The sequence below is a fragment of the Tamandua tetradactyla genome, chromosome 1, assembly GCF_023851605.1.
Source record: "Tamandua tetradactyla isolate mTamTet1 chromosome 1, mTamTet1.pri, whole genome shotgun sequence".
In the NCBI taxonomy this organism is placed as follows: domain Eukaryota; kingdom Metazoa; phylum Chordata; class Mammalia; order Pilosa; family Myrmecophagidae; genus Tamandua; species Tamandua tetradactyla.
The window spans coordinates 113,480,682-113,493,933 of record NC_135327.1 but is presented as its reverse complement, the minus strand read 5'-3'; the positions used below and the strand labels follow the sequence as shown (position 1 = coordinate 113,493,933).

At 31.2% G+C, this 13,252-nt stretch overlaps 1 protein-coding gene across 2 annotated transcripts in view; it reads left to right on the top strand.

Annotated features, from left to right (window-relative positions):
- Nucleotides 1–13,252, top strand: part of PHF14 (PHD finger protein 14) — a 236,051-nt gene that overhangs the window by 204,909 nt on the left and 17,890 nt on the right. Inside the window, exon 18 of one of the 2 annotated variants that reach the window (XM_077122768.1) lies at nucleotides 11,419–12,110. The exons of the other annotated variant lie outside the window; for it this stretch is intronic. Coding sequence (XP_076978883.1) covers nucleotides 11,419–11,427 — 9 coding nt within the window. The 3' untranslated portion in view covers nucleotides 11,428–12,110. Of the gene's footprint in view, nucleotides 1–11,418; nucleotides 12,111–13,252 lie in introns of those variants that run through there. 2 annotated transcript variants of the gene reach the window in all.

Here is a 13,252-nt window from a genome sequence, read left to right as displayed (position 1 = left end):
AAATGAAATGTAGATTATTAGTTGTTGTTCTTCTGTTGATCCTCAGCCTCTTGTAGTAGTGTCTAGAGACAAAGATTCTGGTTTCATTAACTAGTATATTATTTATCTGACCTTCTAATTTTGTAAACTCTTCCATATTTTGGAAGACTGTTTTATATATTCATAGTCTTTCTTGTTCAGTTCAGTGTATTTTTTCCTTTGACCATGCCTCCTTTTCCTGAATAATTATAAGCCTCAATTATATAGCTTTTTGTGTGCTATAGACTTGAATTTTTAGCACATTACTGAATGATTGCTACCTATATATTTTTTCCAAATATTAGCACTAGACTACTGAGTATGTTCTTGGAAAAACATTTTAACATGTCTTCTTGTACATTTCTGGTGTTTGTGCTGAGATATAGCACATGTATTTATTTCTGTTTCTCATCAAAAACACAAAATGTCCTCCATAATTTAGTAATCCAGCTGTTCTTTTCTCTTTGAGAAGTTTAACTTGTTTTAGCCTTTGAAACTTGATCTTGTCTAATGGAGACTAACCAATTTGCCTAAGGTAGGACAGAAAATACAGAACTCATTTTTGCAAAGGTCATGTCCATTTATAATTTTCCCTAATTTTATTCTATTAAGGATGACAGTTAAACATATATAGTTATTGGTATTAATTGGCATGCCAATACTTGGCAAATAGACTCAACTGATGTATGGTATATGTCGAAGGACATTTTCTTGAGATGTTTTTGAATGGCATACCTAAAAATATTTTACTCCAAGTTACCATCTCATCAGCCCTGTCAGACACTATTCTTAAAATCATAGGAAGAGCCGACAGATTCAAGTTAGAGTTCCTGCTCTACCAGTTCTCTCTATGTAATCTTGAAACAGATAATGATTATTATACAGTGATGACTATTATAACAGTGGCAGATCAGCAGTAATAATAATAATAACAGTTAATATTTAGTGCAGTGATACAGTTATAACAGTAGCAGAACAGCAGAAACAATTATAATAGCAAGTATTTAGTGCCCATTTAAACTATTCCAGTCACTGTAAGATACTTTACATGTTTTATCCCATTCATTCCTCTAACCCACCCTCTGAAGTAGATAATAACAAATTACTCAGCCTCTCTGGATTTTGTCATCTGTGAAATGGAGATATGATTTCCATTGCATTTCAATATAAAGATGAAATGATGCATATCAAATGGCTGTCACATAGTAGTTTATCCATAAATGCTAAAGTAAATGTAAAAAAAATTCTTTTTTATTTTTACTTACTAAATACAATTTTTGCTATGGATTTTTTGGGTTCTATTCTTATCTATCATATCTGTGTGTTTGTACTAGAATTAAGGTCTCACTGGTGGAAAAAATTCTGTAAGAGGTATTTTTTTTTGAAGTTTTAAAATATGAATGACTATTTTCATCACTTTGCAATACTGACATTCGTTTGTTCTTCCTCATGCAAAAACATTTTTTGATTTTTACGTTTAGTCACTATCATTGTACACTCTAGTCATTCCTAAATTATTTTAAGAGGTATTTTTAAGACCACTTATCACTAATAAGTTAATTTCTAAAATGCAATTTTAAAATGAAACATTGTTTTATTATACTATTGACAGAAATTGTAATCATTAATAGTACTCTTTATTTTGGTTTCATTAGCATCTAAATCTCCACATTTCAAGAAGGATTTGGCATTATTCTTGGAATGTGCATATTTATTGAAAATGAAAAATATTTTATGTGTTCTATAAACATGAAACAATTTAGTGTCTAATCATTGCAATAAGATGATAATTTGAAAATGTAAAGAAGAAATCTGAACACATTTTTTCTTCAAATGGATACACAAAATAGTAAGTAATTCTGCAGGTGGAATTTCTGTGTGTGAATGTGTATATAGTCTGACTCTAACATAATTTCCACATTATTTATTTCAGGTGCCAGAGGAGTGGCTCAAGGTCTTACTAAGAATGGTACTTTATATAAATGTATTTATCAACTCTTCTGAAACTATTTTGACTGGCATTCCCAATTTAAAAATAATCCCATACAACAAAGTTACCTTATTTAGATTAATGTGCTCTTCACAAACATTTTCTCTTCATGTGTTCATGGAAAGTAACATTGCTCAAAGTGATAGTCTATGGATTATTTAATGAGATTTTACTTTAGCTGAGACTATTTGGTACAGTAATCCTAAATTTAGTTTACTCTTACAGCTAATTTGAATGGGTTAGCTGAATTGAGAATTTGAAACATCAAAGTTTATTCCAGAAAAATCTTCTAATCCCACCTATATCAAGCTATGTCTCCTAGTCAAGCTCCTCAGCTGCAAAAAGTTATCTTTTCTCAGCTTGTTTGTAAAAATATGAGTTCTTACTAACCCAGCAGCTCACAGGAACTGGGCTCTAATGATTTGCTAAGAAGTTCTTTTCTGTGAAACATGTATCATAAGCTCAACCTAGAGAACAATATGCAGAAACATTTGCTTTAAGAATGTGCAATCCATTCATTCTTCTGTAGTTTGAACTGTTTCCCTTGATCAGACTGTTTCAACATAAACTGGTCACATTGGATCTCATTTATATGAATTCCCTGTAAATTACTTTTTCTGAATTTTAATTTGGACTATTATACCAACTAAAATAATTTTTTTCCCCTTTTTTCTTTTTTGTATGGGCAGGCAATGGGAATTGAACCCGGAGAATTTTGCCACTGAGCCACAGTCTACAATCATTTTGACAATGATTTTATTAAATTGCTCTATGGAATCCCCTCCACGGGTCACCTTCTTGGTGAAGACATCCGCAATTACTACATTAAAAATTACATTTCCACCTGACATTCACTTTCCTCTTCTTTTCTGCTTTATTTTTTTTCTTATTACATTTATCACAATGGGCATATTTTATGTGTTACTTATTTATTTTGGTCATTATAAATGACTGAATGCTCTACCTTTTGAGTAGACATGCTCAAGACCACAGTGAATCTCCCCAAAATAACATGAACTAGGCTTCGCTTAGGCTAAACGGCCTTGGAGGATCCAAAGCCAGTTTCAGCATTGAGTGATGCCATTTTTGGATGCAACTTCAATTTGTTGAATTTGGGTCCTTGTGTATATCAGCTTTTATTTCCAGCTTATTAAAATGAAAATAAGATAAAATTTAACTGTTTCTAGAGTTGCTAATAATCTTGAAGAAGCTTTTTTCTGTCTTTTCAAGCAATTTCAGGGATGCTTTTAGGTTGCCACTTCCTTGGTCATTCCCTTACTCTAGGTGTGAGCTGTATTAGCCAGTTTTTGTTTTAACACAATGTAAAACTTTAGGAAAATATTATTTATATCCTGTCAAGAGACACTTTTATTTGTAAAGTTTAAAAATTATATTTGAAAATGTGAGAAATAATTTGATCAAAATATTACATTTCGTGTCATGATCAAAATATTTAGTTTAAAATTTTATATATTCTAATTTTGTAATTGTTTCACAGAGCATTTTGAAATATTTGAATGAAATCACTTCACAAATAAGCATGTTTAGATACAGTTTTTGAGCTTTAAATGTTAACATTTTTAATCAATTAGGTTAAGCAGCAGTCTTTAAGTATGTAACATTAGTACTGTCATTTATTTGTCTCCTCATTCCCAAACATGAATTTAGCGCCTTTATCCTGGCCACTATTGTGCTATGAAAATTCAAAACTGAGTATATGAGAATTTTTCCTCTCAAGTAACTATCTCATTAGAGAGATAGGCATTTAAACTGCAAAATTAAGGAACTTATTACTACTTTAAAAATCCATGCTACATGACATTGTAGAAATATAGAAATAGACCACTCTTTAATTGAGCCAAGTAATGTTCGAAAAAATGAGACATAGTGCTGACAATAAAAAATTATTTTATTGTATAAATCATGCATATTTTAACAAATACTATAGCAAATATTTTCATCTAAAAATTATGTCACTTGCATGTGAACGTCCTCAGCTTTTTTTTGTATGGGAATGTCTTGATTACTCTTTCCTTTATGAATGACTGTTTTACCAGATTTAGAATTCTTTGTTGGCAACTTTTTCCTTTCCACATTTTTAACATACCACTGCCTTCTTCCCTTCATGTATTCCAGTGAAAATTCAGCATTTAGTCTTATTGAGACTTTCTTGTATGTGACATGTTGCTTTTCTCTTGTGGCTATCAGAATTCCCTATCTTTGGAATTCAGTATTTTGTGTATAATATGTCATGGCAAGGGTCTGTTTGGGTTAATCCCATTTGGGGTTCATTGAGCACCTTGGGTGTGTATATTTTTGTTTTTCATTAAATTCATTAAGTTTTCAGCCATTATTTCTTCCAAGTATTCTTTTTGCCCCTTTGTCTGTTTCCTTCTGTGACTCCCATAGTGTGTATATTGGTTCAACTGATGGTGTCCCATAGGTTCTCTGACTCTATTTACTTTTTGTCATTCTTTTTCTCTTTCTGCTGATCAGACTGAATGATTTCTTTGATTTGAAGTCTTTGTGTGGTATGTCCCAGATCTGGTCATCTTTGTTAATAGTTTCTTTTATTTATTTATTTATTTATTTATTTATTTATTTATTTATTTATTTTGTTTTGTTAATAATTTCTAACTTTGTTGATGGTTCCTTTGCTTGAAGCATCATATCCTGTTTCTTTGTAGGTTTTGTAATCTTTTCTTGAGAACTGGGAATTTTTATATTTTAATGTATTATCTCTGGAATTTAAACACTGAGCCATCTGTTCCTTACACTTATATTGGCTAGTGTGATGGCAGAAATTTCTTTGAATACCAGGACCTAACAAAAAAATAAATAAATGAAATTAGAAGACAGAAGAGGAAAATACCTTTCCCGGTCTTTGCAGATTGCCATGTGCCAGTGTTCTCCTTCCAACTTTAGCCATACTGTGAGTTAGATGACAGCTTGAAGCAAAAGCACGGAGCTTCCCAGGTGTTTTCTGCATATATATCTTATTTTGGGACTGCGTTTATGGAGCTAGGAATTCCCCACTTTACACTCTTAAGAATGTCCACATTCCCCAGGGAAACACTGTTTCCTGGTGCTACACTGTATGCCCCACATTTGGCACTAATTTTCCCCAGCTAACTGTGATTTGATTCCTACAGTGATCTGTAGGAGAGCTCTAATAGTTGCCTTCTAGACACAACACTTTATGGGACAGTGAGCCTATGATATATGTTTTGATTCAGTCTTTCATGCTGCCTCCAGACAGATTGCTCAGGTTTACATGTACCCTAGTTGATGTAGAAAGGGTATTCTGTCCAGTACAGGACCAGGACCAGGGACCTACAGTGGGAGTGTGAGCCTGCTCTGCACTGAGCTGGTGATGGGATGATGGTGGTGCCAGGAGATCCTACTGTTTTTAAATTGCCTTTTTCCTGATACGGCACTTGCCCTGTTACTACAGTCTGTTAACTGTTTTCTGGAGCTATGAGAAAGCTGTTTCTGCCAGTTCTTGCTGGTTGCTCAAAGCTTCTGTGGGGTGATGGAGTCTTAGAGTGTCTCACTCTGCCATCTTTATGAGGGTAGATTCACAATCTTTTTTTTTTTCAGTGAATTTGGAACCTAGGTAACATAACCAAAGATAAACATATGGTTGTTATATTTTTTCTTATTTTTTTTTACAGCTTATTTTCCCAATGTTGAAATGTCTTCTTGACATTGTTTCTGTTCTTCTGTTTGTCCTTTATATGAGTTTTAAAAGATCTCCGTGTGCAGGGAGGTTTGCAAAAAGTATTTTTGTTGTTTTCCATTTTCATAGTTCTTAATACGCATAGTAAGATTTTGTTTTTTGTTTGCAGCAAAACTTTTTTTTAGGTGTATTCCTCCAGTTCCACTGAAATTGACATTACAAAGCAGTTAGTTTTAAGTAGCTTAAGGCACAATTTCCCCCTACTGTAGAAGTGCTTTTAGAGAGTTTATATTTCCTAGAGACATACTGACAGAAATGGTTAAAATGTTACTGTTATTAAAAGTAAGACATTTGTCTATATTTAATCTTTCAGAATCACTGTGTTTCTTTCAGTGTATATTCACTTATTTCTCCCGTTATTTGGCGAATATTTGATACATAACTATCATTTGCATTATATAAGAAGGTTAATTTTACATGTTCTGCTCTCAGTTTGAGTAACTTTACATATTGATCTCTGAAAGAGCACACTCAAATTAGCTTAATTAACTTAGCTGATTTTTATACTCTGATGAATTTCATTTTGAGATGAAATTAAAGGCAAATAGAAACCATCAGCTTTTGGTTTGAAATAATATTTTAGAGGATTTTACAAAGTTGTAATGAAATATATCTATTACATACTAACCTCATTATAGGTAATTTAAAATGTTAAAAGGCAAATGTCTAGAGTATACTAAGCATTTACATTTGCTTTTGAAAGGAGTGGAAGATAAATCATAAATATAATTGGGAAATAAAGGCAAGTAACTTTTGGTGCCCTCTAAGGTACAAAGGTATAACTAAAAATTGATGAATCTTGAATACATTTTCCTTAGGGTATGACTTAATTTACTACTCTAATAATATACTGTTTTATCATTATAATCAACAAGCCCATCTTAATAATGGAATTGACTTCTAGATCCTCCAAAGTATAGTGGAGATGATCTGACCTGTCAGGCTGTTGTTTGGCACAATAACTTTTGAAGGTCTTTGACTCACAGTAAGAAATACATGTTACCCCACAACTTTACACACACACCCCTAAACATTCATGTACTTCAACCTTCTTTCTGACACCCCTAAATACATCTCTACACATGTATTTGTTTGTTATCTTTTGTTATTTTTCCACAGCACTTTTTTAATACAATACTTTTTTTTGGTATTTAAATGTAACCTTGTGTTATTGCCTAAAAAAGAAGTTATCAGAGGAATACAGTAGAGTGACCTTGGTTCCAATTCTGCCACTGTCTCTGTGACTCACAGCATAGTGTATAACCTCTTTCAAAAAGTTCAGTGGCTTTTCAAGAATGCTATTTTAGTATGTGTAAATTTAGGGATTATACCACTAGAGTGTGCCTCAGAGTATTTCTGTGAAGATTTAATAGAATAAAGTATATTGAATATACTACTATATTTTAAAAAGTATATTTTTATAACGATAACGTAGTAAATAAATATAATCATGTCCCTAGTTAGCCCTTCCAAATCACACTATGGTCTTCTCAATGCAGGAACTATATCTTGTACATTTATTTAAATTTCCAGTATCTCTGGCTATGCCTTATAGTTTAAAACTCTGTATTCATTACATGATTAAAGATGATAATGGTCAGCTGAGCACCACTGCTCTTTCGTTAGGAATAACAGATGCTGGAGTCAAGTAGGTTTCTTTTAGGTTCTGATGGCTTTTGACCCCAGGCCACTGAGTTGGTGCCAACATTCAGTATTCTTCAGACAAGTTCTAGAAATATATATCTGAGAGAGTTATGCATGGGGATATATTTTTCAGGGTTCTTTAAGTCCTGACTACATATCTATAGTAGGTCAGAAATCTTCAAATCCTGCTTAGCCCAGTGATTTAAACCTGCTGCTGTAAAAAAGGAATATGTATTTTCATCTTTTTTAAGCAAACAAACAAAACGTGTCTTTGGTTTGCTTTCTCCTTGCCCAGTGTCCTAGCAAAGATGAAAATAAAATACTCTTTTGGTCTCTGACTCCCATAAAAATGTTGGGGATACAACACTACCTCTAACAATGAAAAGAGCTATTGAGAAAAATGTAGGGGTGGTCTCTATCCCTATATGAGACTGTGCTTTTAAAGGGGAAATTTGGAGATAGGATTGAAATTTCTATACTGTTCTTGATAAAAATGATAGGCTTTATGCCAATAGAAGGGCAGGTGTGCAGGTGCTGGCATTATCTGAAATTGTACCCAACTCCTCACTGACATATTTAACTCCTGGGAAGTGTCTTTGATAAATGATCTGTCTTATCATGTAAATGTCAAGAAGCCAATACTGTATTATGTTATTTTTATTATCTCTGAGGTGTAAGCTCTTTTTGTATATGTCTATTTCCATAAAATTGAAATTAAATGAAATATTACTTAGCAGCATGTGGTTAATAGTCAGGCAGACCTGGATTTGAATATCTGCTCCTCCATTTAGTTAGCTAAGCATTGCTGGGCAAATTCCTTATCCCTTCTGAGTCTGTGTCCTCCTCAGTAAAGACAGTACTTTCTAGGATATTCTGAAGATAAGAGAATAGCATATGTAGATTGCCTAGCACAATTCCTGGGCCATTAGAAATGGTAATCTATATTATAATAATGATGGTGATTACAATTATTTATATTGTTGCTAATCTCTTGTTTATCCTGCTTTGCATATATAATTTTTAATAACCCAAAGGATGAGATAACTAAAAACTTACAAGTAGCTCTTTTGAAGTTGTTGCTGTCAAAGATTGCTTGAAAATAAATACCATCATGTATCAATTTGATTGTAGACTTTTTCATTTGTAAACTGTGGTTTCAGAATTAATATGAAATTATAGCAGTGTATGGTTTCACAATTTCTTCAGTAGAGAATTATATGAATACTGTATTTTTTTAAGCATCTCTACTTTCAAGTTAGGCACTTAGGTTGACCCTCTTATAATACTAAATTATTGCTAATAACAAAGGTCCTTATCTAACATATATGCCATCAGACTTACCTGAACAAGTAATGTCTGCCTTAAAAATTAAGTTCTGTTAGGATTATAAGGGGTTGACACAAAAAAATTGGTTCCCCAAGGTTTTGAAAGAAATATACTAGTTACATTTTAAGGAGGTTTATTTGTAATAATATACTTCTCATACTTCCCATTTTTCTAGAACAAGATTCTAAGTTGGAATGTTAGAATTATAGCTCCAGAAGTGGCTATATTGATCAACTGGTCAAATTCTCTTAGACCTTGTTTCTTTCAGGGCATCTCTATAGTTAAAGAAATCCAGCGTTTAGAAGGGTTGTGAATGAATTGCCTGAAGAACCATAATAAGTGATAAGGCCCAGAAAAGAACTTTTACTTTTTGTCTCCAAATCTCTTGGTCTTTCCCCGTACAATACTGATTGTCTTGTACAATACTGACTGTAGTGTACTTTTGGGGTTAATTTTCTTAACAGTGCCTACATAACTCCCAAATATTTTATAATTTCCATGAATATATTAGTTGGAATTATTGTTTGGTATATGTGGACAAAATAACTAAATCATCTTTTTTCATCACTGATATTTAAAATGTTATTTAAAATTTTTCCTTTTATTATGTTATCTAATAATCTGAAGTTCATCAAAAGCATAAATTGATATATGGTTCCTACTGGAAAATTTAGTCTTTAGATTTTATTCTTTGAAATGATCAGGTTCATGTGACATCAATGCAGTGTATAAATCTCTGATTTTTGCTATTTTTTCTCATGTTTTAAGCCTAGTTTGAATTTATTTCTATCATGTATAAGTTTTTAATACTTCTATCATTTTTGAATGTTTAAATGTTTTTTCTAGTCTGCCAAAATTTAAAAATACTGCTTCATGAAAGGAGACATGTACTAGTATATTTTCCTCAAATTATCAGTCTTTGAGAACTGTTTGCCTTCTAAAATTATAAATGGCCACTTTATGAATATCTAGATATCAGAAATGGCAAAGTAAAATGAATAATTTACTTAAATGTCTACAATGATTATTATTTCTAGATTAGGATTTCTTAGATAAGGTTTTTTTTTATATTATTTTTGTTGCTCTAAATGCTTCTCGGTTTAAGCAAATAGTTTTGCATTCCCTCCAAAGAGTGCTGTAGACCACAATGTTAAACTTGTCATCAATGAAAAGTCATGAGCCACAAGCACATATTATCCCAAACAAATAAAATCACAGTTAAAAAAAAATTCTCAGTAACCTTTGGTATCCTCAAATTAAAAGCTGGTAGAAATACTGATGCCCTTCACTGTTCTTATCTTGAAACACATAGCGATTAGTCACTGCTCCATAATGGATCATTTTTCTGCATCTTGTGTCTATTTTGTTTTCATAGAATAAATATTTACGTTTTCTCATTTTTCTGAGCTAGTAGATCAAGGTAGAATAGGTTTGAAATATCAGCTATAATTTATTGCTTGGGAAGAAATACTATATACTAATGCTGTGTGGAAGAGAATGTCTAAATCATTTCGGCAGAAAGCTTATAACCAAGATAGAAATCAGCATTTTCCTTCTTGAAAATATGTATTCCATATATTAAAGTAAGGAAGCAATATTTTATTAAAAATGCTTGTGGCAAGTACAAACCTAGCTTAATGAAAATCCTGTTATGTTTGATAGAAAAATATGATAGCAAGATTTTGTTTGAATCTCGTCTTCACTGTTATTTTCACAAAAACTCTAAAATGCAATAGAATATAAGTGAAATAAGTTCTTGTTATTAGTATTTCTTAGTTTTCTACCTTAAGTTCTCAAAAACAAATGTATTATCCTATCTAAATGTACAGAGGTAACGCTACATAATGACTGTGTGGCTAATTGTTTAATGTCATAGACGTTAGTTTGAAAAATCTAAAATTTTCTTTTTTCCTCACATGCAAAATGTAGCCCAGTGATTTAGCATTTCCTGCGTTTTTGTGGCAAAGTTAAGTATTTATATGGGATAGTAATAAGCTGTACACCACTTGGTATGTATGACTTAAATATTTAGAATATGAGAAAGTTATGTGAGAAATATTTAACTTGCTTTGGGAATCCAAATGTACGTTTCTTGAATATGGATTTTTCTGGCAATGAATACCAAAATTTTGGTTTATGTACTAAAATTGTCTAATATTTTAAAGATGGCACTCTGAAATACTTTTGTAAATAATTAGATACATAAACTTCATTTATTTTTTCTGTAGATACCTATGCATTATTTTTTATTCTAAGTTTTCCCTTTTTCAGATTGTTTTCCAGTAGCTAGGTTATTTGATACTTGTCAGTATATCTTTTATTCATTTTGCTACTTATCTATAGTTTATTCAGGAAGAATTTATGTGCAGATTACTTTATGAGCTACATTTATGTTTTTAATGTATTAATTTATTATTAATTATATTATTAATTATATAATTAATGTATTAGGTAAGCAATACATGTTTATTATAGATCATTTGGAAAATAAACAAAAAAGTGTAAGAAAAACAAGTCATAACCTACCCTACAGAGATTACCACTGTTAGCATATTGTTGTATTTATTTCTAGCTTTTCTTCTTGCCTTCATTTAACACATATTTACTGAGCATCCTGTAAGTGTAAGTGATAATTGCTGGGAGTGGTGAGTTGTCTGTGGCAGAATGTGACCCCTGTGTTCTTGATACTTATGCTTTTTAGAGAATATAGACAAGTGAGATAAAAGCTACAGAAGAAGAACTCAAGATACTATTAAAATAAACAGGTAACTGGGGAAATCCTACCTGGGGTTTGAAGGGTCCCATCAAATATTCTTGACATTTTTAGAATGTGATAGGTAGGAATCTTCCCTTGATTCCAGTACTTTTAGGAACACATGTGTTCAATGGCTCTCCCGCTCTCTCTTTCTTATTTCTTTTAAATTCTGTTGGCCATTTTAGCGAAGACCTAGAAGGAAAAAGATTTCCTGTGTGCATATATCCTCATATCTGAAAATTCACATCATTTTTTAAAAAACACTATGTATCATTATACTGCTATAGATTAAATAGACTGAATCTGAGCAAGTCTCCAAATTACCTCTTCAGGCAATTACTTCACAATGGGCAGAAAATAGTTCAGTATTTCCAAATTATTTTTATGATAATATGATGTTCTTGATTCGCTTGTTATAATCGTAGAAGCATCTGACCCAGTTTTGTTGTTACTGTTTCCTAAAGCAATTAGCACAGTTTTGTGGCATTTTTATAATAATTTTATGTTGATATATTTCATCAAACTTGACTTTTTAAAGAACTACTTTTTAAATCAAATATCTATATTTTGTTTGTAGCATAATGAAATATGCTAAAAAATGTGAAAAGTACCATTCTTTTTGATACGTCGAATGTTACCGTAATCCTGTTTCACTAAAACAATAAAATTAAATGACTTCTTAGAAAACTAAGCCTTTTAATTTTTTCTTTTACTTCTCTTGTTCATGTTAGACATTATCATATTTTAAACTTTGTTGTATTAGTATTAAAAAGAAAACTGAGGAAAGTATAAAAGCACTTTTTACATCCAAATTAATTTAATCTATTTTTATTTAATTAATTTATTTTATTTTTATCAAACTAATTTTAATAAAATGATGACAAATTTTTCAATGTGTTGAGCCTAAATTCTTCATGACATTAATTACTAGATATTTGAAATTAATTATAATTTAAATGTTATATTGGAAAGTCTTATGACAGTCTGTTTTATGGCATAGGTTCTAAAGGTTTACAGTCATAATATGAGAATTCGTACAGCAGAATATTTATTTGCATATTAGAAAATTAAATTTTGAAATCAAACAATTTTAGCATGATCTAAAGACTTTAATTTTTAAACTTTTATCTCAGCAATATGACATAGAAAATCTTTAGTCATTCAAGAGGAATCTCCTCATTTAATATTTCCTTTGACAAAGAGTTTTAATATCTCCTATTCTTTCTTTAAAAAATCCTACCTTCTCTAGATATTTTTCCATTTCTCTACTACAAGAAAACTTCTAATTATTTGTCTATACTCAGCAACCTCCATTTCCTCACCTCCATTTTCTCTTTTTCCTCCAAAATTGAAAGTGCTTATAATAAGTGAAAGTGTTCAAAATATTACATATCTCTTGATTATAAACATGTACAGATAATTGTCAGAACACCATATTGAAATTAGGAAGCGAATGCAAATTTGAATATTTCTTAATGGTTGAAGGTATAAAGCAATATATATGCATATATATATATATATATGCACATTTTCAAAGAAAATCTTATGTGTGAGAGTTTTCCTTTCTTACATACACTTAGGCAATATATTCAGCTCCAAATTGTTCTTATCTTAACTAGGCCATGCAAATCTAAATGAGATAGTGAAAGATTTTCTATTTGCAAAAATACTGTAGACTTACTCTTTGTGCAAATCAGTTACAGCACTTGTATTTTTGTTGTCATTGTCTTATTCAAACGGAAAGTCTGAGAAACCAGTATAGAGAAGATGTCATATATTG